General features: G+C 39.6%; 1 protein-coding gene across 5 annotated transcripts in view; it reads right to left on the bottom strand.

Moving 5' to 3' along the window:
- Positions 1-25,079, bottom strand: part of LIFR (LIF receptor subunit alpha) — a 91,820-nt gene that overhangs the window by 56,370 nt on the left and 10,371 nt on the right. For 4 of the 5 annotated variants that reach the window (XM_082453694.1, XM_082453695.1, XM_082453696.1 and 1 more), the window contains 2 exons: positions 2,251-2,411; positions 482-596 (listed from right to left, as the gene is read on the bottom strand). In XM_082453694.1, the coding sequence (XP_082309820.1) occupies positions 482-596; positions 2,251-2,411 (276 nt within the window). Of the gene's footprint in view, positions 1-481; positions 597-2,250; positions 2,412-3,406; positions 8,704-25,079 lie in introns of those variants that run through there. The other variant, XM_082453698.1, reaches the window with a different exon arrangement.

Genomic DNA, 25,079 nt, shown 5'->3' with positions numbered 1-25,079 from the left:
GAACGACGAGATCATACACTCAAGATGGCTGAGTAGCATGAAAAAGAGGAACCTGGGCCTCTCATGGCCATGTGCACCCACGTTGGCCTTGAACCACCTACTCCAGACCTTTTACATGACAGTAAATGCCTGTCTATTACTGACATTTTCTGTTAGGCAGAGTCAAAACTTGAACTTCATTGATACAGGTAGGCACCGGTTTAGGATAGACCGGTAAAACTTCCCCACAGACGATCAGAATCCACAGCCCATGAGAAGTGTTTCCCATACTCAACATTCACATGATAAAAGAATCAAAGTTGTGCCCAGGAGAAGGGTTTGTTTCCATCCTGACTGAAGTAAGATTCAGATTTTTAGAAAATAGAGAGCTAAGATTTAAAATTTCTTTCAAAAATTTCCAGAATAAAATCTTTATATTCTAAAATTAAAGACAAAGAACCTTTAGATTATAACTATAAATTAACCGAAGTATTTCCATTACCCGTTTTCAAAGCAAACTTCATAAGCAGCACCATGGCCTGCTCCAGAGGGCGCTCTCCAAGAACAGTCCCACATTTGTAAATTGTTAGTTATACACTTCAAATCACGAGGAGTCCCTGGAGAAGGAGAAACAAAACACACACACGCACACACACACAAAATGCTTATTAATTTAACTGCACTGTAAAAGTCAACAAGTCAAACCGTCCCCAGCCATCAGTACAAGCATATGTGTCTGCAGAAGGCCCATGTTCCTCACGCAGAGATGAACCTGCAGTCACAGGAGGTGACTGGTTTTATATTTCTTTTTGTAGCTTTGGTTTAAAAAAGCTAGTGAGTAAACTGATGAAAGTGGGTCAACCACGAGACCACTTAGGGGTTAGGCCTCTCTCAAAAATTCCACTTCCAGACAACTAAGATAAATAGAGGGAGTGACTATATGGATTCAATGAAGGGACCAAGAGAGCGCCTGGGAGAATTTTAGTCTCCAGTGACCCCATTTGCAAAAAGGTAAATTAAAAAAAAAAAATACCTCTAAGACTTTAAGTAAAAACTATGTATCTCCTATGCCACAAACACAGCTTCTAAGCACTCCTAACTACTAGTGCTTCACAGCTTGTTACCAGACTGCCACCTACACAGAAATCCCATAGCCAATCTTTAGATTTTTATGAAGCACATCACATAAACAGTAATAAACTCACATGAGTCTCTGAAAAATATATATTTTGTGTAGGCCTAAACAACTGAAAGCTAACAAATAATTCAGAAGATTACAGTCCTAATAGTATTTACTCACATCTATAAAATAACATTAGATCATGTAATACATAAGCACTATACAATGAAAAACTGTCATTCTAAAAAGACAATGAAAAGAAAGAAAGGAGAGGACTTGAGGGAGGGAAAGAGGGAGAACAAATGGAAGGAAGGAAAAGAGGGAGAGAGGGAGGGGAAAAGCAATTAGAGTGTGAAAAAGGTATTCTATCTCAGATTCTCTATATAAATGTCTATTAAAAAGGTTTTTTCTTTAATTTTTACATGTGATTGGTATGCTATTCACTACAGCAATGAATTATAAAGCTATTTATGTAAGACAGAAAACAAAAACATTAGAAACACATTAGAAATCATTAATAATCATAATAAAGTTATTTAGTAGTAATTTGGGGGGAAAAGAGAAGATCTCTTTAATTATGGAAATAATATAAAAACTAAACTCAGAGGCAGAAGGATGAAAATGCTCTTTATAGAGCAAGCTAGATTACACCTACAAACATTCTTAACGTTTTTAAATAAAAGGAAAACAAATCATATATTTCTTAAAGCAGATATCTGGATTTCATTTATGTGACATTCTGAAAGGCAAAATTACAGACAGAAAATAGACAAGTGTTGGCTGCAGGTGGGGATGGGAGGCTGACAGCAGAGGAGCAGGGGCATTTTCTGGAATGACGGACTGGTCTGTATCTTGATTGTGCAGGTGGATACATGTCTGTATGCATCTGTCAAAACTCACAGAACTTTATCCTAAAAGGGTGAATTTTACTGTATGGAAGTTATACCTTAATCTTTTAATGGGAAATGAATACTTAGATTTACCTTTACAGGCCTTTTTAAAAGAAACTAGAAGTACATTAAAAAAAAAATGACATAGAAATGGATTTTAACCACAACCTGAAGGGTTCAATAAAGTCTCAAGATCGCTTCTTAATCAAAACAGTAATGACATTGCAATCAGTTCATTTTCTCTGACTCTGATGCACTTACTTTTTTTCTGGCTGTTTACTTGATTCATTAAATATAGAAGAAGAACTGTTAATAACAGCCACTGGAAATTTGAAGTCATCCTCATTCTTTTACTGTCCCCCATCCGGGATGGTCGTTTCAAACATAAGGAAATGTCCATCATCTGTGCAATGTAGTCAGTTCTGCATGAGGAGAAGAATTTCAAATGGTGTTCAAACTGGTCCAAGGACACTCCTTATCCTGTGCACATCAACATTGAAAATGGATACCGACAAATACCAAAACATGCTGCACATTAAAGCCACGGAGACCCAGACTCAGCTACCCCGGCTTTAGGAGATGTGACAATCGGATACAGCTGTTGCTCCGGGATCCATTATAGGGTCAGGATAGGCTTCAAATTCAAGATTATAACTGAGCACATATTTATCAACACTCCAGTGCTGCTAGAGTATAGAAAAGCAGTGCATAAAACTGAGGTTTGGACAATTTTAAGTGATATGTGAAATGGCATTTTTAATTTTAATTAGTATATATTAACTTTTATAGTCACCTATTTATGACAAGTAATGTTGGTTTTCTTTTCCATGTACACTGTGATATTAAGTTTCTATTTTATATAAATTTAAATAGTTTAAAGAAAAATTTAGGGTCATTAATCACATATGGGGGATTGCAGATGTGACAAAAATATTGACAATGACATACAAATGACTAAAGTGTAACAAACACTTCAACAACTATAACGGGGAAGGGACTATCAGCAGACGAGAGATTTCAACACATTTCTGTTGAAAACTGAGAGCGTGCAGACGAGCGGTGACTGCATCTGGCGGGTGGTAGGGAGGGGCTGCAGCGGAGGGAGGCATTGTTCAGCCCAACATACCCATCAGCCTAGCGAGTGCCAGGCCCTCCTCCAGGCACCAAGGGTGCAACACCGAGCTAGACGAAGTCCCTGCCCTCAAGGAGCTTAGACGCTAGTTCTAGAGACACATACATAAACAAGTAAGGTCCTGATACGAACTTCAAAATCTAGAGTAAGTCAATGTGCACGAGAGTGTGTGAGTGAAGGTCCAGCATCTGAGCTGGGATCTGACTGATGAGAAGACTGCCATGGTAAGATCAGGGAAAGAGTAGCAAGAGCAAATACAAGGACCCTAAGACAAGGACAGCTTACCAGGTTCAAAGGTCAGGAAGGGGGGCTGAGAGGAGGTGGGCTGGCCAGGCCACAGAGGGCCTTTGGTCATGAAAAGGACAAGGGCTTTAACAAGTCGAGATGAGCAGCAGCCACTGGAGTGTTTTAATCAGGGGACATCCATGATCCGATCTGCACTTTGGGAAGATTTCTCTAGCTGCTACATGGAGAACAGACTCTAGGGGAGAAGAGAGGCAGGGGAACCATAGTCCAAATGAAATAATCAGTGGTGAGGACCCTCTGCTAAGGTTTTCAAGAGCAGAGGTGGTGATAGGTGGTCAGATTCAGGATCTGTACAAGAAATGGAGGGTCTTATCAATCCATTATAGGCAGGACAGAGTGGTGGTTAAAAACACAGACAGGCTCTGAATCCCAGCTTTTGCACCTACTGTGTAACCTTAACTGCTCTGTGCCTCGGTTTCCCCATCTGTAAAGTAGGGATAACTATTTTTCTCATAAGTTTGTTGTGAAGATTAAATGAGTAAATATATGCAAAGCACTTGGAATAGTGCCAACAACATATACGTGCTATAAGTGTACTTTGTGTATTATGTGAGGTATAGGGAGAAGAGAGAAGGCAAATATGACTACTAGATTTGGTGGAAAAACAATACTGGATGGATATGGTGCCACTTAAATCCTCTGTGCGTGTGTGAAGGAGGATGCAGTGATTCATGGGGCTGAAGCTCAAGGATTCCAAGATTTGTTTATAGAAGTCAACTCTGACATGCTCCTACACCCCACTCCCAACAGAAGTGTTCTCCCTACAGAACATAAAAGAATTGTTGAGGACACAGAGCAGCTAACAAAGACATGGGTGTCAAAGAGGAAAGCCTTCCACACCTGACCCTGAGGGATTCCTACGAGTAGTGATGTTCGCATCCACTGTTGTTGAATGAAGCTTGCCAGACAACAAGTCCTCCCAATGTGCTGAAAACTCCTTGTCAGACCTAATATTGCCTCATTTTTATATTGGAATAGACGACTAAGGATCATAAAATATATAAGAAAGCCTAAATCGTTGAAGAGAAATTCAGGATAAACAGGATCACCAAAAGGAAAATAAAGATTACTCCCAGAGGAAACAGGGATAATGTGAGAAACAGGAAAAGTAAAAAACAAAAAAAAACAAAAAGAAAATCACCTCTAAATAGTACTCTCTGAGCGGGCATGGCACAGTCATAAAAACAAGAAGAGGATGCAATGAAAAAGGAATAATCAGAAATAACTCTTACACATTACATACATTGGCTGATAGTAAAAGATTTCTAATGACAGATAAAACATTGAGTAATCTTTCAGAATACACAAAAGACAGAAATAGAAAATGTGAGAAGAAATATGAGAAACAGGAACTTGAAAAAGGAAAGGTGATCGAACATCTAAATAACTGGAACCTAACAAGAGAATTCAAGAAACATGTTTCTCAGTGAAAGCAAACGGCAAGATGGCCGCCTGGCTGCTGCTGAGCCCTGCCACAAACCCGGGAAGTGAATCCAAAGAGCACAAATGATCATAACCAAACATACACGAGGCACAAGCACACATTTCAAAAGTGTTCACAGTGATTTTCTGGATGAATAACTTCCTAGTCAATCACAGTTTCGCCGAGCTTACTTATTAAAATGAAAATGTATTCATGGAATGTCGAAAATGCCAATTGCTAAAGTTATAGAATTACGTGGCGTGTACAGGAATAACTTAATAAAGGAGACCAAACATGACCAAACCATGACTAAAATAATCACAAACCATATTCACTGACTGGCTAAGAATTACCTTGAAATGAGACAATCCCTCACTACAAGTTTACAGTTGTCTAGAAAAGAGTGTGTCCCATGAAGCGGCAGGCGGGGGAGGGAGGCGGCTGAGGATGGGCGCAGGACTGGGTACTGTGGACTAAGGCCCTCATCCTGGCTCCGTTACCAATTAGCAGTGTGACTGAGCGCAAATCACTTAATCCACCCCCCCCCACCTCCCCAGCTTCAGCCTCAATCAGGGTGGCACGGAGGCAAGCTCTGCCCAGAGTCCCTAGGAGAGACTTCCCCAAGTTAAGCGGGATATTCCATTCCTGTTGGCAGGCACAAGCACAAGGGCAGCAGTGCCAGCAGCACTGTGCCAGCAGTGCCAGCCCCACCCAGGAGGGACACGACTGAGCAGGTCTGCGAGGGTCAGGGTGGGGTGCTCGGGAACAGAAGAATCAATGGCACTGTCGCCAAGGCCAGCTTAACTGAAAACAGGCAAGATGATAAAGAGGACTTTGTTGTTATAACATTGACACAGACAACTTTGAGCAAGTCCTTAGGCCGTATTATATTATGCTCTAATAGCTCTGACCTCTCTAGCAAATGGACTTATTTGAGGCCAGAACAATACATGGACAGAGCCCTCCGGTGCACCTCCAGGAAAACAGGGACCCACAAAACTCGTCCCTGCTCCCTCCCGATAGATGCATTGTCAGAACTTACTTTTTTCCCACCAATGGCTTATTCTTTAGAGGAAAGCACATTTTTATCAAATTTCAGGAGCTAATTTTCAAAATTAGAGTAGCTGTCTTTTGACACCAGAAGAATGCAAATGTAAATTTCTAAAGGGGTGAGACAGGGAAGAAACTACTCAGGCAGGTGTCAACCGGAGCCCTGTGTCCTTGGTGGGGACAGCCACCTGCTCTAAAGGTGGCAGCAATGGGCCTTGTTTTGCCAGATTTTCTTCTTTTTCAAGACTCGGTAGAAATCTGGGATTTTACATTAAATACTCAAATCTGTAAACATAAGCTACTAACTCATATTTTTTATACATTCTAAAGGCCAAACAAAATACGCCTTCAGACTGCATCCTGCCCAAGGGCTACCAGGTTCGTAACCTCCTCAATGTAATTATTTTAAAGGATTCAAAAATGTCAATAAATCCTTCAGTTTAGGAAAACTGATCATGCAGAATCAATGTATAAAATTGTTGAGCACAAAGAAAAAATCTGTCTTTTGCTTGTTAGTTCTTGTGTCTTTGCGTGTATCCTGCCCTCTGTCTTAGGCGTCTGAGCGGCCGGGGCCCAGCGTGCAGAGCTCGGCCACCAACCATATAAGCATGGTCCCTCCCTTGAAAGTGGCCACACAGGTGCTCTGTTTGCTTTCTCATCAGCTTTGAGAGTTCTGCCTCTAGGCTACGTGAGGTTCTGGACCTTTCTGCTGAGGATACAGTAGTTAGAAAAAAGAGTGGAGAAAAGTAAAGCTAAAGGCAGAAGAGTGCCAGAAACTGCAGTCCTGAAGTATTTTGTTTAGTTGTTATGTTTGTTTTCTCTTTTTGGGGGGTGGAGGGGAGACAGGTGGGCAGAGAGGGAGCAGGAACATGACAGAGAGTGAGTGAGTGCATTCTGCTGGTGAGAATCTACTCCGGCCTGGAAGGGGGCTTGAGAAACAACTGCTCAGGCAGAGAGAGGTGAGTAAAGACGACCCAAAGCATCTTTATTCCGAGCCTCTATTCTTGTCACCACAGTGAAATAACTCCCTTGTCATTAACACACAAAGGAATGAAACACTGGAAGGAGAAAAGCTGCTTAATCACCGCACAGCAAAATAAATGTGCAAGTAGTTCACTGAGCCTACAGGAGAGGAGGTGCCTGGGTGGTCACCCCGAGCAACCAGGTGGGAAAGCAGACAGTGTCCTACTGCCGATTCCCATCCTCCTTAGTGTCCCTTTTTTTTTTCCTTCCTCACTGTTTTCTGTTAGGGAACATAAAAATCATTAAAAAACTCTGATCAGCAACCACTCTCCTAATTCCACTCCCCACTCCTACCCGCCTACTCACAAGAGCTTAAGTTCCTCAAGCACTGCCCTCTGAAGAATGCTCTCTAGGAACAGAAACTTTGCAGTAGGTAGACTCTATTGCATTGTTAAAGTGAAGTGTGGGGATTTAAGTAAAATGGGAGATGTACCTGTGGAAAACCCCAACCTGGCTGGACTGGAAAGCTCAGCCTGGGAAGGTAGATGGAGACTGGACTGTGTAGGGAGACGTAAAGGTGTGAAGGAAGAGAGAAGCTTGAAGGAAGTGGTGTTTAAAGGAGACTGATTAAGAGACAACTGCAATAACAAGAACATACACAGAATCCATATTCAACTGCAAAAATCTAGTCCTAAAAGATGCCACCAAGTACCTAGCACAATGAATTTAAAAAGACTCCTTCCACAGTACAGCACGTAATAACTGCGTAAAAGAAGCTCTGAAAAGCTTCCAGGGAGGGGGAGGGGGAGGGGGAGGTCCCACCCAGGGCCCAGGAAAGAGCGCAACATGGGAGCAGCTCCCTGAGCCAGGACTCTGCGACTGCCCTGTGAGCCCCACGAACCCTCTACTGTCACACGGGGAAGGTGACGGCGCTATCTCCAGAGCGGGCCACGGGTGTACGGGAGACACTGGGTGTGTGGTCAGTAAACACTCTGGGGGAGGAGAGGGGAGGCAGGGAGGAGAGGAAAACACAGACTTCGTAGCACTGAAAGCTAGAGAGAACGTCTTCCAAAAGCTGAGTGAAAATTACTTTCATGCTTGACTTCTATACTCAAACTATTAATTAAGTGAGAGAATAAAATACATTTTATAAAGACATGCCAGATCTCAAAAGATATTTCTTCCTTGCAGCCATTCTCTGGGGACTACTAGAGGACATGATTCACCAAAAAAATGAGGCAGAAAACCAAAAATGAGAAAAATGATCCATGAAACTGTTTTAACCCAGGAAAGAAGCCCTGTGCCTCCCCTCCAATCTCATTCCAGGTCACATTAAAATTGATTCCATTCTCCAAGCTGCCGGACCCCTTCATGACTCTTTACATTTGCACATGTTTTCCCTTCTGCCTGGAGTTCCCTCTGTACTCCTTTCTGCCACCCTCTCCTCAATTCACCTGGGAGACTCCTGGTGGGAGTCAGGAAGAGCTCATTATCACCTTTGTGTTACCTTCCGGTTCCCTGAAGGTCTGATGCTCCTTCTTCTGCTTCCAGGACACTTTAATTACATCTCCATTACAGGGGTTGCAAAAACTGTGACCTGTGGGCCAGATTCACCCACCTCTGCTTTGGTAAATAAAGTTTTACTAGAACAGAGCCACGCCCATTTGATTACATACTGCCCAAGGCTGCTTTCACATCCCCATGTTGGGACTGAATAGTTTCCACAGAGACTACAAGGCCAGCAAACCTAAAATATTGATGACCTTGCCCCTACTAGAAAGTTTGCTGATCTCTTCCCAATTCTGTAATTCCTCCAACAGACTATAAGCTCCTTGAGAGGAAATGCTGTCTCTCTGTTCACTGTAAGGCACTTCCCCCTCCCCCCCCACCCCCCATCAGTGTCCAAGCACAGCTCCTGGCACTCAGCACTCAAAGCTCAAGCTGGCTGATAGGTGAGTGAATACCAAGACGTAAATGAATATGTATATGTCTGCACACTACGCTTTGATTGCCAGGCTTCACCACTAACCCAAGTACTGCCAACACTGGGAAGCTAAGTTCGAGCTGTAGTTCCCAAACCATGCACTAAGGTGCCCCAAGGCACAGAAGCAAATGAACTGGGGTACCACAGTACATTTTAAAATTTCAGAGGAAACACAGTGACATCTATCCAACACTATGAGAACTTTTAGCTAAAGGTAGTTTGGTTTCAACACTAGGTCATGCCACATTCCTCTCAATGACGTCATATCTTTGTGAAGTGGGAGGGAAGGCTTGTTGGATGTCGTGATAAAACACAAGTACAAACCAAAAATCAATTGTAGAGGTGGGAAAAAGGGTGGCAGGGCCCAATCTGTTTCCAAGGTTTCAGAAGCTTTTCAGTACCCAGACAGGTGCATCTACGTGGCTTTTTAAGAATAAAATAAAGATATTATTACCTTTACATTGATATGCATTATTTTCTCAAACTGCTACTAAAATGTCAGGTCATAAATACTTATTAATTTGATTGGACCTACTATTTCATAAAAAGAAATGTTAGGTTATTTCTTTTGACCTGGGGGTACTATAAGAACATTAATAAGAGAGGACAGACAGCAGAAGCAAGAAGAACTACAATCCTGCAGCCTGTGGAACTAAAACCACATTAACAGAAAGATAGACAAGATGAAAAGGCAGAGGGCTATGTACCAGATGAAGGAACAAGATAAAACCCAAGAAAAACAACTAAATGAAGTGGAGATAGGCAACCTTCCAGAAAAAGAATTCAGAATGATAGAGAAGATGATCCAGGACCTCGGAAAAAGAATGGAGGCAAAGATCAAGAAGATGCAAGAAATGTTTAACAAAGACCTAGAAGAATTAAAGAACAAGCAAACAGAGATGAACAATACAATAACTGAAATGAAAAATACACTAGAAGGAATCAATAGCAGAATAACTGAGGCAGAAAAATGGATAAGTGACCTGGAAGACAGAGTGGTGGAATTCACTGATGCAGAACAGAATAAAGAAAAAAGAATGAAAAGAAATGAAGAAAGCCTAAGAGACCTCTGGGACAACATTAAATGCAACAACATTTGCATTATAGGGGTCCCAGAAGAAGAGAGAGAGAAAGGACCAGAGAAAATATTTGAAGAGATTATAGTCGAAAACTTCCCTAACATGGGAAAGGAAATAGCCACCCAAGTCCAGGAAGCACAACGAGTCCCATACAGGATAAACCCTAGGAGAAACACGCCGAGATACATAGTAACCAAATTGGCAAAAATTAAAGACAAAGAAAAATTATTGAAAGCAGCAAGGGAAAAACGACAAATAACATACAAGGGAACTCCCATAAGGTTAACAGCTGATTTCTCAGCAAAAACTCTACAAGCCAGAAGGAAGTGGCATGACATATTTAAAGTGATGAAAGGGAAGAACTTAAAACCAAGGTTATTCTACCCGGCAAGGTTCTCATTCAGATTTGATGGAGAATTCAAAAGCTTTACAGACAAGCAAAAGCTAAGAGAATTCAGCACCACCAAACCAGCTCTACAACAAATGCTAAAGGAACTTCTCTAAGTGGGAAACACAAGAGAAGAAAAGGACCTACAAAAACAAACCCAAAACAATTAAGAAAATGGCAATAGGAACATACATATCGATAATTACCTTAAACGTGAATGGATTAAATGCTCCAACCAAAAGACACAGGCTCGCTGAATGGATACAAAAACAAGACTCATATATATGCTGTCTCCAAGAGACCCACTTCAGACCTAGGGACACATACAGACTGAAAGTGAGAGGGTGGAAAAAGGTATTCCATGCAAATGGAAATCAAAAGAAAGCTGGAGAAGCAGTACTCATATCAGATAAAATAGACTTTAAAATAAAGAATGTTACAAGAGACAAGGAAGGACACTACATAATGATCAAGGGATCAACACAAGAAGAAGATATAACAATTATAAATATATATACACCCAACATAGGAGCACCTCAATACATAAGGAAACTGCTAACAGCCATAAAAGAGGAAATTGACAGTAACACAATAATAGCAGGGGACTTTAACACCTCACTTACACCAATGGACAGATCATCCAAAATGAAAATAAATAAGGAAACAGAAGCTTTAAATGACACAATAGACCAGATAGATTTAATTGATATTTATAGGACATTCCATCTAAAAACAGCAGATTACACTTTCTTCTCAAGTGCACGCGGAACATTCTCCAGGATAGATCATATCTTGGATCACAAATCAAGCCTCAGTAAATTTAAGAAAATTGAAATCATAGCAAGCATCTTTTCTGACCACAATGCTATGAGATTAGAAATCAATTACAGGGGAAAAAACGTAAAAAAACACAAAGACATGGAGGCTAAACAATACATTACTAAATAACCAAGAGATGACTGAAAAAATCAAAGAGGAAATCAAAAAATACCTAGAGACAAACGACAATGAAAACACAACGATCCAAAACCTATGGGATGCAGCAAAAGCATTTCTAAGAGGGAAGTTTATAGCAGTATAATCCTACCTCAAGAAACAACAAACATCTCAAATAAACAATCTAACCTTACACTTAAAGGAACTAGAGAAAGAAGAACAAACAAAACCCAAAGTTAGCAGAAGGAAAGAACTCATAAAGAACAGAGCTGAAATAGGAACAAAGAAAACAGTAGCAAAGATCAATAAAACTAAAAGCTGGTTCTTTGAGAAGATAAACAAAATTGATAAACCATTAACCAGACTCATCAAGAAAAAGAGGGAGAGGACTCAAATCAATAAAATTAGAAATGAAAAAGGAGAAGTTACAACAGACACTGCAGAAATACAAAGCATACTAAGAGATTACTACAGGCAACTCTATGCCAGTAAAATGGACAACCTGGAAGAAACGAACAAATTCTTAGAAAGGTATAACCTTCCAAGACTGAAGCAGGAAGAAATAGAAAATATGAACAGATCAATCACAAGTAATGAAATTGAAACTGTGATTAAAAATCTTCCAACAAACAAAAGTCCAGGACCAGATGGCTTCACAGGTGAATTCTATCAAACATTTAGAGAAGAGCTAACACCCATCCTTCTCAAACTCTTCCAAAAAATTGCAGAGGAAGAAACACTCCCAAACTCATTCTGTGAGGCCACCATCACGCTGATACCAAAACCAGAGAAAGATACTACAAAAAAAGAAAATTACACACCAATATCACTGATGAATATAGATGCAAAAATCCTCAACAAAATACTAGCAAACAGAATCCAACAACACATTAAAAGGATCATACACCATGATCAAGTGGGATTTATCCCAGGGATGCAAGAGTTCTTCAATATACGCTAATCAATCAATGTGATACACCATATTAACAGACTGAAGAATAAAAACCATATGATCATCTCAATAGATGCAGAAAAAGCTTTTGCCAAAATTCAACACCCATTTATGATAAACACTCTCCAGAAAGTGGGCATAGAATGAACCTACCTCAACATAATGAAGGCCATATACGACAAACCCACAGCAGACATCATTCTCAATGGTGAAAGACTGAATGCATGTCTTCTAAGATCAGGAACAAGACAAGGATGTCCACTCTCACCGCTATTATTCAACATAGTTTTGGAAGTCCTAGCCACGGCAATCAGAGAAGAAAAAGAAATAGAAGGAATACATATTGGAAAAGAAGAAGTAAAACTATCACTGTTTGCAGATGACATGATACTATACATAGAAAATCCTAAAGATGCCACCAGAAAACTACTAGGGCTAATCAATGAATTTGGTAAAAGTTGCAGGATACAAAACTAATGCACAGAAATCTCTTGCATTCATATGCACTAATGATGAAAAATCTGAAAGAGAAATTAAGGAAACACTCCCATTTACCACTGCCACAAAAAGAATAAAATACCTAGGAATAAACCTACCTAGGGAAACAAAAGACCTGTATGCAGAAAACTATAAGACACTGATGAAAGAAATTAAAGATGATACAAACAGATGGAGAGATATACCATATTCTTGGATTGGAAGAATCAATATTGTGAAAATGACTATATTACCCAAAGCAATCTACAGATTCAGTGCAATCCCTATCAAATTACCAATGGCATTTTTTGCAGAACTAGAACAAAAAATCTTAAAATTTGTATGGAGACACAAAAGACCCCGAATAGCTAAAGCAGTCTTGAGGGAAAAAAATGGAGCTGGAGGAATCAGATTCCCTGACTTCAGACTATACTACAAAGCTACAGTAATCAAGACAATATGGTACTGGCACAAAAACAGAAACATAGATCAATGGAACAAGTTAGAAAGCCCAGAGATAAACCCACACACCTATAGTCAACTAATCTATGACAAAGGAGGCAAGGATAGACAATGGAGAAAAGACAGTCTCTTCAATAAGTCGTGCTGGGAAAACTGGACAGCTACATGTAAAAGAATGAAATTAGAACACTCCCTAACACCATACACAAAAATAAACTCAAAATGGATTACAGACCTAAATGTAAGACCAGACACTATAAAACTCTTAGAGGAAAACATAGGAGAATACTCTTTGACATAAATCACAGCAAGATCTTTTTTGATCCACCCCCTAGAGTAATGGAAATAAAAACAAAAGTAAACAAATGGGACCTAATGACACTTCAAAGCTTTTCCACACCAAAGGAAACCATAAACAAGACGAAAAGACAACCCTCAGAATGGGAGAAAATATTTGCAAAGGAATCAATGGACAAAGGATTAATCTCCAAAATATATAAGCAGCTCAATATTAAAAAAACATACAACCCAATCCAAAAATGGGCAGAAGACCTAAATAGACATTTCTCCAAAGAAGACATACAGATGGCCAAGAAGCGCATGAAAAGCTGCTCAACATCACTAATTATTAGAGAAATGCGAATCAAAGCTACATGAGATATCACTTCACAGCAGTTAGAATGGGAATCATCAGAAAATCTACAAAGAACAAATGCTGGAGAGGGTGTGGAGAAGAGGGAACCCTCTTGCACTGTTGGTGGGAATGTAAATTGATACAGCCACTATGGAGAACAGTATGGAGGTTCCTTAAAAAACTAAAAATAGAATTACCATGTGATCCAGCAATCCCACTACTGGGCATATACCCAGAGAAAACCATAATTCAAAAGGACACATGCACCCCAGTGTTCACTGCAGCACTATTTACAATAGCCAGGACACGGAAGCAACCTAAATGGGCATCGACAGACGAATGGATAAAGAAGATGTGGTACATATATACAATGGAATATTACTCAGCCATCAAAAGGGATGAAATTGGGTTATTTGTAGAGACGTGGCTGGATCTAGAGAGTGTCATATGGAGTGAAGTAAGTCAGAAAGAGAAAAACAAATATTGTATATTAACGCATGTATGTGGAACCTGCAAAAATGGTACAGATGAACCGGTTTGCAGGGCAGAAATTGAGACACAGATGTAGAGAACAAACATTTGTTCACCAAGGGGGAAAGCGGCGGGGGGTCGGGGTGGTGGTGTGATGAATTGGGAGATTGGGATTGACATGTATACACTGATGTGTATCAAATGGATAACTAATGAGAACCTGCTGTATTAAAAATAAAAAACAAAAAACAAAAGAAAAACATTAATGAAACACTAAGGACACTATGAACCAAGAAAGTTTGGGAATTAAATGAGAGGATAGCTCAAGTGCTTAGGGATTCCAGTATCATATTTTAGTCTGCCTTGTGCATGCAGGAGAATAATACTGAAATTCAACCTTTGCTATGTTACAAGAATCTAGATTATGTTTTTTCTGAATGTCCTAGGAATTTTTTATACACTGTCATCCAGATTTTTTGTTTCTCGGGATCCTGACATTCCTCTCTGTCAGTTTTGGTCATCATTCCAGCGAGGACTTCCCTGTTCATTCAAGAGCCTGTTCCTTATCAACTTCAGCATATCATAACAAATTGGAGCACATCACTCAAGTGCTTAAAACCCCTCGAAGGCCCCTGCTGCTCCAGCATCAAGTCCCTGCTCTGCCTGGAAGACCAGGCCCTTCCAGTGGCCACCAACAGTCTGCCTCCATGCCCTCCACAGTACAGCTGAAGACCGGTGACTCCGCAAACCTCCTCACTCCCGCAGGCCTCAGGCCTCTCCTTAAACCACAGCTCCAGCGAATGGCCCTTTCCACCCACCCATATTCTCCACTCGCCAACGGTTCCCATCTTTCAGAGGCCCCTGGAAACCCCACCCCACTGAAGAGGGACATCTATCCACTCAGGTCTCACCTCAGCTCTGCTATAATAGGAGTGACTTCAACAGCCTTCAAGAAATGTCAACAAGCGTCTATCAGACAAATGAACTTGTTTCTTCCTTCTATCACAGAGGTGAAACACTCTACTATTATAGTAAAGAAATGACCTGAAGAACATTCCTTCTTGTTTAAAAACATGTCAAGAGATTTTTAACATGAAAGAAAGCATGATAAAAGCTCACCTTCAGAAAGAACCAGGAACAGCTCCGTTCCCCAGTCCATACTTTCCCACACTCTCTACTATCAAGGGTTATCTTTTTTTTTTTTTTAAATTTTAATCGTCCAACTGCTAGCCATAAATCTCATTTCCTTGCTTATGTAATCAAAATACATTTTCATGTTTATTGGTGATTTACAATGCTTTATTTGTACACTGCTTATTCTGTCTTTTGTCTACCTTTTTAATTAGGCATTAATCTGTTCCTTACTGCTCAATTAGAAAGAAATACCACAATGTGCATATTAACTGTGTTATATACATTGCAAATATATTTCCCAGTTTGTTCTCTTACTTTCTAGCGAAGTTTTTGTTTGACTTTGATTAAGTCAGATTTCTCAGTTTTGTCCTTTATAGTTTCTGACCATAAACTTCTTTCTCATGTGAAGATTTCATAAATTGTCACCTATATTGTCTTCAAGTACAATTAAGGCTTTTAACATTTTAAGGTTTAATCCATATAAAATTAATTCTGGTGAACAATATGAGTCAGGGGCCCAGCTTTCCTCTCTCCCCACCAAATGCTACCACTTGTCCCAACACTTTTTATTAAATAACCCAATCCTTCCTCCACTGACTTGAGATGCCATTAGGACCCCATTCCTTCTCAACTTCCTTGGTGGAACTCCAATAACCCACTGCTCCTTCACCCCACATTCCTTCACTGAACAGCATCCTCTACTCTTGTGGCTTTAACCATCACTTATAACTGATGACTTCTAAATACATATTTCCAGGTATCTTCCCAGTTACTGATTAACCATCTACTGGACAATTTCTTGCTTATCTGCACAAATCCACTCAAATGAGGTCCTTCAGGAATGACAAAATAGATATTTAAAAAATTTGTTTATTTTTTATTTTATTTTTTTTTATCCAGCAGGTTCTCATTAGTTATCCATTTTGTACATATTCATGTATACGTGTCAATCCCAATCTCCCAATTCATCACACCACCAACCCCCAACCCCCACCATTTTCCCCCCCTGGTGTCCATATGTTTGTTCTCTACATCTGTGTCTCGATTTCTGCCCTGCAAACTGGTTCATCTGTACCATTTTTCTACGTTCCACATATATACCTTAATATACGATATTTATTTTCCTCTGACTTACTTCACTCAGTATGACAGTCTCTAGATACATCCATGTCTCCACAAATGACCCAATTACGTTCCTTTTGATGGCTGAGTAATATTCCATTGTATATATGTACCACATCTTCTTTATCCATTCGTCTGTCGATGCCCATTTAGGTTGCTTCCGTGTCCTGGCTATTGTAAATAGTGCTGCAGTGAACATTGGGGTGCATGTGTCCTTTTGAATTATGGTTTTCTCTGGGTATATGCCCAGTAGTGGGATTGCTGGATCACATGGTAATTCTATTTTTAGTTTTTTAAGGAACCTCCATACTGTTCTCCATAGTGGCTGTATCAATTTACATTCCCACCAACAGTGCAAGAGGGTTCCCTCTTCTCCACACCCTCTCCAGCATTTGTTCTTTGTAGATTTTCTGATGATTCCCATTCTAACTGCTGTGAAGTGATATCTCATGTAGCTTTGATTCGCATTTCTCTAATAATTAGTGATGTTGAGCAGCTTTTCATGCGCTTCTTGGCCATCTGTATGTCTTCTTTGGAGAAATGTCTATTTAGGTCTTCTGCCCATTTTTGGATTGGGTTGTATGTTTTTTTAATATTGAGCTGCTTATATATTTTGGAGATTAATCCTTTGTCCATTGATTCCTTTGCAAATATTTTCTCCCATTCTGAGGGTTGTCTTTTCGTCTTGTTTATGGTTTCCTTTGGTGTGGAAAAGCTTTGAAGTGTCATTAGGTCCCATTTGTTTACTTTTGTTTTTATTTCCATTACTCTAGGGGGTGGATCAAAAAAGATCTTGCTGTGATTTATGTCAAAGAGTATTCTCCTATGTTTTCCTCTAAGAGTTTTATAGTGTCTGGTCTTACATTTAGGTCTGTAATCCATTTTGAGTTTATTTTTGTGTATGGTGTTAGGGAGTGTTCTAATTTCATTCTTTTACATGTAGCTGTCCAGTTTTCCCAGCACGACTTATTGAAGAGACTGTCTTTTCTCCATTGTCTATCCTTGCCTCCTTTGTCATAGATTAGTTGACTATAGGTGTGTGGGTTTATCTCTGGGCTTTCTAACTTGTTCCATTGATCTATGTTTCTGTTTTTGTGCCAGTACCATATTGTCTTGATTACTGTAGCTTTGTAGTATAGTCTGAAGTCAGGGAATCTGATTCCTCCAGCTCCATTTTTTTCCCTCAAGACTGCTTTAGCTATTCGGGGTCTTTTGTGTCTCCATACAAATTTTAAGATTTTTTGTTCTAGTTCTGCAAAAAATGCCATTGGTAATTTGATAGGGATTGCACTGAATCTGTAGATTGCTTTGGGTAATATAGTCATTTTCACAATATTGATTCTTCCAATCCAAGAATATGGTATATCTCTCCATCTGTTTGTATCATCTTTAATTTCTTTCATCAGTGTCTTATAGTTTTCTGCATACAGGTCTTTTGTTTCCCTAGGTAGGTTTATTCCTAGGTATTTTATTCTTTTTGTGGCAGTGGTAAATGGGAGTGTTTCCTTAATTTCTCTTTCAGATTTTTCATCATTAGTGCATATGAATGCAAGAGATTTCTGTGCATTAGTTTTGTATCCTGCAACTTTTACCAAATTCATTGATTAGCCCTAGTAGTTTTCTGGTGGCATCTTTAGGATTTTCTATGTATAGTATCATGTCATCTGCAAACAGTGATAGTTTTACTTCTTCTTTTCCAATATGTATTCCTTCTATTTCTTTTTCTTCTCTGATTGCCGTGGCTAGGACTTCCAAAACTATGTTGAATAATAGCGGTGAGAGTGGACATCCTTGTCTTGTTCCTGATCTTAGAAGACATGCATTCAGTCTTTCACCATTGAGAATGATGTCTGCTGTGGGTTTGTCGTATATGGCCTTCATTATGTTGAGGTAGGTTCATTCTATGCCCACTTTCTGGAGAGTGTTTATCATAAATGGGTGTTGAATTTTGGCAAAAGCTTTTTCTGCATCTATTGAGATGATCATATGGTTTTTATTCTTCAGTCTGTTAATATGGTGTATCACATTGATTGATTAGCGTATATTGAAGAACTCTTGCATCCCTGGGATAAATCCCACTTGATCATGGTGTATGATCCTTTTAATGTGTTGTTGGATTCTGTTTGCTAGTATTTTGTTGAGGATTTTTGCATCTATATTCATCAGTGATATTGGTGTGTAATTTTCTTTTTTTGTAGTATCTTTCTCTGGTTTTGGTATCAGCGTGATGGTGGCCTCACAGAATGAGTTTGGGAGTGTTTCTTCCTCTGCAATTTTTTGGAAGAGTTTGAGAAGGATGGGTGTTAGCTCTTCTCTAAATGTTTGATAGAATTCACCTGTGAAGCCATCTGGTCCTGGACTTTTGTTTGTTGGAAGATTTTTAATCACAGTTTCAATTTCATTACTTGTGATTGATCTGTTCATATTTTCTATTTCTTCCTGCTTCAGTCTTGGAAGGTTATACCTTTCTAAGAATTTGTTCGTTTCTTCCAGGTTGTCCATTTTACTGGCATAGAGTTGCCTGTAGTAATCTCTTAGTATGCTTTGTATTTCTGCAGTGTCTGTTGTAACTTCTCCTTTTTCATTTCTAATTTTATTGATTTGAGTCCTCTCCCTCTTTTTCTTGATGAGTCTGGTTAATGGTTTATCAATTTTGTTTATCTTCTCAAAGAACCAGCTTTTAGTTTTATTGATCTTTGCTACTGTTTTCTTTGTTCCTATTTCAGCTCTGTTCTTTATGAGTTCTTTCCTTCTGCTAACTTTGGGTTTTGTTTGTTCTTCTTTCTCTAGTTCCTTTAAGTGTAAGGTTAGATTGTTTATTTGAGATGTTTGTTGTTTCTTGAGGTAGGATTATACTGCTATAAACTTCCCTCTTAGAAATGCTTTTGCTGCATCCCATAGGTTTTGGATCGTTGTGTTTTCATTGTCGTTTGTCTCTAGGTATTTTTTGATTTCCTCTTTGATTTTTTCAGTCATCTCTTGGTTATTTAGTAATGTATTGTTTAGCCTCCATGTCTTTGTGTTTTTTTACGTTTTTTCCCCTGTAATTGATTTCTAATCTCATAGCATTGTGGTCAGAAAAGATGCTTGCTATGATTTCAATTTTCTTAAATTTACTGAGGCTTGATTTGTGATCCAAGATATGATCTATCCTGGAGAATGTTCCGCGTGCACTTGAGAAGAAAGTGTAATCTGCTGTTTTTAGATGGAATGTCCTATAAATATCAATTAAATCTATCTGGTCTATTGTGTCATTTAAAGCTTCTGTTTCCTTATTTATTTTCATTTTGGATGATCTGTCCATTGGTGTAAGTGAGGTGTTAAAGTCCCCTGCTATTATTGTGTTACTGTCAATTTCCTCTTTTATGGCTGTTAGCAGTTTCCTTATGTATTGAGGTGCTCCTATGTTGGGTGTATATATATTTATAATTGTTATATCTTCTTCTTGTGTTGATCCCTTGATCATTATGTAGTGTCCTTCCTTGTCTCTTGTAACATTCTTTATTTTAAAGTCTATTTTATCTGATATGAGTACTGCTTCTCCAGCTTTCTTTTGATTTCCATTTGCATGGAATACCTTTTTCCACCCTCTCACTTTCAGTCTGTATGTGTCCCTAGGTCTGAAGTGGGTCTCTTGGAGACAGCATATATATGAGTCTTGTTTTTGTATCCATTCAGCGAGCCTGTGTCTTTTGGTTGGAGCATTTAATCCATTCACGTTTAAGGTAATTATCGATATGTATGTTCCTATTGCCATTTTCTTAATTGTTTTGGGTTTGTTTTTGTAGGTCCTTTTCTTCTCTTGTGTTTCCCACTTAGAGAAGTTCCTTTAGCATTTGTTGTAGAGCTGGTTTGGTGGTGCTGAATTCTCTTAGCTTTTGCTTGTCTGTAAAGCTTTTGAATTCTCCATCAAATCTGAATGAGAACCTTGCCGGGTAGAATAACCTTGGTTTTAAGTTCTTCCCTTTCATCACTTTAAGTACATCATGCCACTCCCTTCTGGCTTGTAGTGTTTCTGCTGAGAAATCAGCTGTTAACCTTATGGGAGTTCCCTTGTATGTTATTTGTCGTTTTTCCCTTGCTGCTTTCAATAATTTTTCTTTGTCTTTAATTTTTGCCAATTTGATTACTACGTGTCTCGGCGTGTTTCTCCTTGGGTTTATCCTGTATGGGACTCTTTGCCCTTCCTGGGCTTGGGTGGTTGTTTTCTTTCCTATGTTAGGGAAGTTTTTGACTGTAATCTCTTCAAATATTTTCTCCGGTCTTTTCTCTCTCTCTTCTCCTTCTGGGACCCCTATAATTCGAATGTTGTTGCATTTAATGTTGTCCCAGAGGTCTCTTAGGCTGTCTTCATTTCTTTTCATTCTTGTTTCTTTATTCTGTTCTGCAGCAGTGAATTCCACCATTCTGTCTTCCAGGTCACTTATATGTTCTTCTGCCTCATTTATTCTGCTATTGATTCCTTCTAGTGTATTTTTCATTTCAGTTATTGTATTGTTCATCTGTTTGTTTGTTCTTTAATTCTTCTAGGTCTTTGTTAAACATTTCTTGCATCTTCTCGATCTTTGCCTCCATTCTTTTTCTGAGGTCCTGGATCATCTTTACTATCATTATTCTGAATTCTTTTTCTGGAAGCTTGCCTATCTCCACTTCATTTAGTTGTTTTTCTGGGGTTTTATCTTGTTCCTTCATCTGGTACATAGTCCTCTGCCTTTTCATCTTGTCTGTCTTTCTGTGAATGTGGTTTTAGTTTCATAGGCTGCAGGACTGTAGTTCTTCTTGCTTCTGGTCTGACAAAATATTTTGATGCTACATATCCACTGAGATATTTCACAGATTTCTCAAAAAACTCCACATGTGCAAAATAAACTCACCTTCTCTTCCAAACCTGCCCCTTGACAAGCCCATCTCCATTCATGGCATCAGTCTCTCCTGGGTCCCACTCAACTACTCCTCCTTCTCACCCCTCCCACCTACTCACCAGTTCTACCTCCAAAACACACCTTGACTCTCTGCCCTAGAACCTACCCCTACTTCCATTCCCACTGCTCTGGCAGGCCCTCATCAGCATCTCTGGCATAGGTCGTTCACATCAATACTTAATTCATCCCATGGCCTCTGGCAGGGGCCTCCCACAGTCTATCTTCCACAATGACTCACCTGGCTCTGAGCAGCATCTCCATCTAAGTCTCATCATTCATCCAAACTCCAGGCGTAATGTCTGGAGGCTGTCACACCAACTGCCCCTCTACTCCTGTGCTTGGGGCAGCTCTGCCTCTTGGCTCTCTCAAAGACCATCACGTCCAGATACTGGTGGTCTCTTCATGTTTCTGCTGCACTGTGGTGAATCTCCACTTTGGTCATTTATCATATCACACCAAGTATTACAAAGATTATTCTTTCCCTTCCTCCCACTCTCATATCCCATTAATTATAAGTTCCCTAACAGCAGAGATTTGTCTTTCCAACATTCCTGCATCTAAGAGGGCTTTATATGCACTACATATTCCACATTCATTTAGTGAATTAAACAAATCCATCCAAATGACATCTTTGGTAAGGACTTAAAATATTTTGATAACACCCAGTTATTTCTTTACATTCTGAAGAGAAAGTTGAATGCTATGCTTTTGAATGCACCTGTTTTCTATAGATAAATTTATGAATAAAAAACCAATATTGGGTCAAATTGCTGGAGGCTTTTTACAAAATAGATGGAGTAAAACTATCCTTAATGCCCTTTCTAAACTCTAAGAGGAAAAAAATTGATAATTATGTAATAGTTTTGAGTGACTGAAATGCTGGTTTTAGCTAAGTTTACCATAATACAGAATTCATAAATACTATTTTTGAGATACCATGCACTGTTTACGTATTGTTTATTACAGGCAAGACACTGTTTTAAGTTCTTTAAACGCAATATTGGATTTTAATCCCTATAACTACCCTATGGAGGTCCATATCATTATTGTCCCCCTTTTTATAACACAGAACACGAGGCACAGAGAGGTTTTTGAGGCTTGCTTGAGGTCCAGCAGCTAGACAGGGGCCGGACTTGTATTTAAATCCAGATCTGGCTATAAATCTCATCTCTAGACTATTACACTAAACTGAAAAACGTGGAGCAGAAAACTCAGTGAAGCGGAGTCAGGAATCCAGGGATCCAGTCCCTATTCCACCACTGACTGGGTGGCAGGCATGAGACCTCGGGCAAATCCCCTCACATCTCTAAAACCACACAGGTATGACCCAGGGCCTACTTGCCCCACTTTAAATGTCATAAGAAATTTATAGCTGTTTTCTTCTCAGGACACCTTGCTTGTCACATCTATGAACTCAGATATCTAGGACGTGAGCAGGAATGCTGCTCCCACGACCCTGCCCAGCTGAGTGCCATTCCAGGCAGAAATATCACTTGCTTTACCAAGCCCTTCCAACCATCACAGTAGGACAAATTAAGTAATTCAGGCAGTCGATGTCAGGAAACAAAACAGCAAACAGCTACCATCTTACTGTTCTCCTCCAAACTCAAAGTACACTTCCGACTGGTTAGCTCTTGACTCAGCAGGTGTAAGCCCAGACATCCCCCGAGGGCCAGGCCGATGAAAGGGGTGACGCTGGCTGCAGGAAACGCAGTGAGGAGGATGAGACGGCTGTGGTGGGCGGCCTCCAGCTAGCGCCTAACTCTTGTATTACCACCGGTTAGGAACATGCGCCCAGTGTAATCACAGACTTTCAAGGTTTTCAAAAACAGCCAGAAATGCAGGGGGGTTTTTTTTCTTTAATGTGAAATCACCTTATTTTTAAATGCTGGCAACTAATTCCAATTTTTCAAAAAAACAGTATGTGGGCCAAACAAAACACATTTGCAGGCCCAATAGAATTCTTGGGGCGCCAGTTAACAACCTGTTTCAAAATGTATGGGCGTGAAAAAATTCTTCTCTTGCTGTTGAAATAATCTCAAAATATAAACTGTTTGAAGACATATATTTCAGGGCACAGATATTGACCAAAATGTGCCTGAATGTTTTAACATTCTTTAGGGCTGGAATCTGAAAGTTCTGTTCTCCAAAAGAATTCGAATGGCTTTTTCTTTCTTTTTATATATATATATATATATAAAATTTTACTTATTTACTTACTTACTTACTTATTTATTTATTTATTTATTTATGGCTGCACTGGGTCTTTGTTTCTGCGCGCGGGCTTTCTCTAGTTGCGGCGAGTGGGGCTACTCTTCGTTGCAGTGTGCGGGCTCTCACTGCAGTGGCTTTTCTTGTTGTGGAGCACGGGCTCTAGGCACGCAGGCTTCAGTAGTTGTGGCATGTGGGCTCAATAGTTGTGGCTCGCGGGCTCTAGAGCGCAGGCTCAGTAGTTGTGGTGCAAGGGCTTAGTTGCTCTGCGGCATGTGGGATCTTCCCGGAACAGGACTCGAACCCGTGTCCCCTGCATTGGCAGGCAGATTCTTAACCACTGCACCACCAAGGAAGCCCCACTGAATGGCCTTTTCTTGATTGGTCATATTATTCCATCCCAGATCTCAAAATCCTAAGCATCATTTTAGAATACAAATGCTTCTCAAAAAAAAACAAAAACTAAAATAAAAGTTTTAGCATTTGACCAGGGTTACAAGGTCTTCTAAGTATGTGGAAGTACAGCATCCACTTAACATTTATTTGAGTCTTCTACATAAGATGGAACAGAGAATGAAAAATACAACAGAACCTGAAATAACTGTCATTTGTCAAAACTATCTTGGAAATGGGCATCCTATCAAGACAGCATATTCTACAGACTAGAAACATGTGAGCCTGACGTTGATCCTGGATAAGATTACAGAACGCATTAGGAGAGGGACCCTAATCCAATGTACCCCAGCCCTACCTCACCCCCAACTTGACAAGGCCAATGAACTGGGAAAGCCAGCATCAGAATCAGACATGATGTATCTAGCTTTGAACAAGACCTTTCCTGACGTCTGAAAGATGTTTATGAGCAAGATGAAGGTTGTACAAAAAAGAGTGAAGGGGGCTCTTTCACCACGTGATCAATGCTACTCAAAGGGTGCTAATTAATCGATGATGCCAACCTGGACGAAGATTATGGACAGATGTGACAGAGTTCTGTTTTTCTTGACATTTTCATTAATGAAATGGAGGAAGATACAGGAATCACATTTCTCAAATTTGTGGACCAAAAAATGGGCAAAGTAGAAAATATACTGCACATAATAATGAGGATGCTAACAAATTAATCTAACAAACTAATCCAATAGGATAAATTTAGCATTGATAATTTCAAGGTCCCAAATAAAATGGTTATGATGATGACAATAACACACAGAAAATAAACAAATACAGTTTGGAGGAGATATGACTTAACAGCAGCATGTGGGAAAAACACAGAAGACTGGTTAGTGAAATGGGCCAATAATGTAATATAACTGCCAAAATAACAAGAAGAGGGACAACTCTCTTGTCTCCTCATTTTATCATAATATCTAAAATCCTGTCCTCTGGTGGTATTAAAATTGAGGGATTCGTTTTTAGTCTAAAAAATGAGTAAGTAGGTAATCTA

Source organism: Balaenoptera physalus (genome assembly GCF_965194825.1).
Source record: "Balaenoptera physalus genome assembly, chromosome: 3".
NCBI lineage: Eukaryota > Metazoa > Chordata > Mammalia > Artiodactyla > Balaenopteridae > Balaenoptera > Balaenoptera physalus.
The sequence above is the reverse complement of the archived record's forward strand: the minus strand, read 5'-3'. Positions and strand labels throughout refer to the sequence as shown.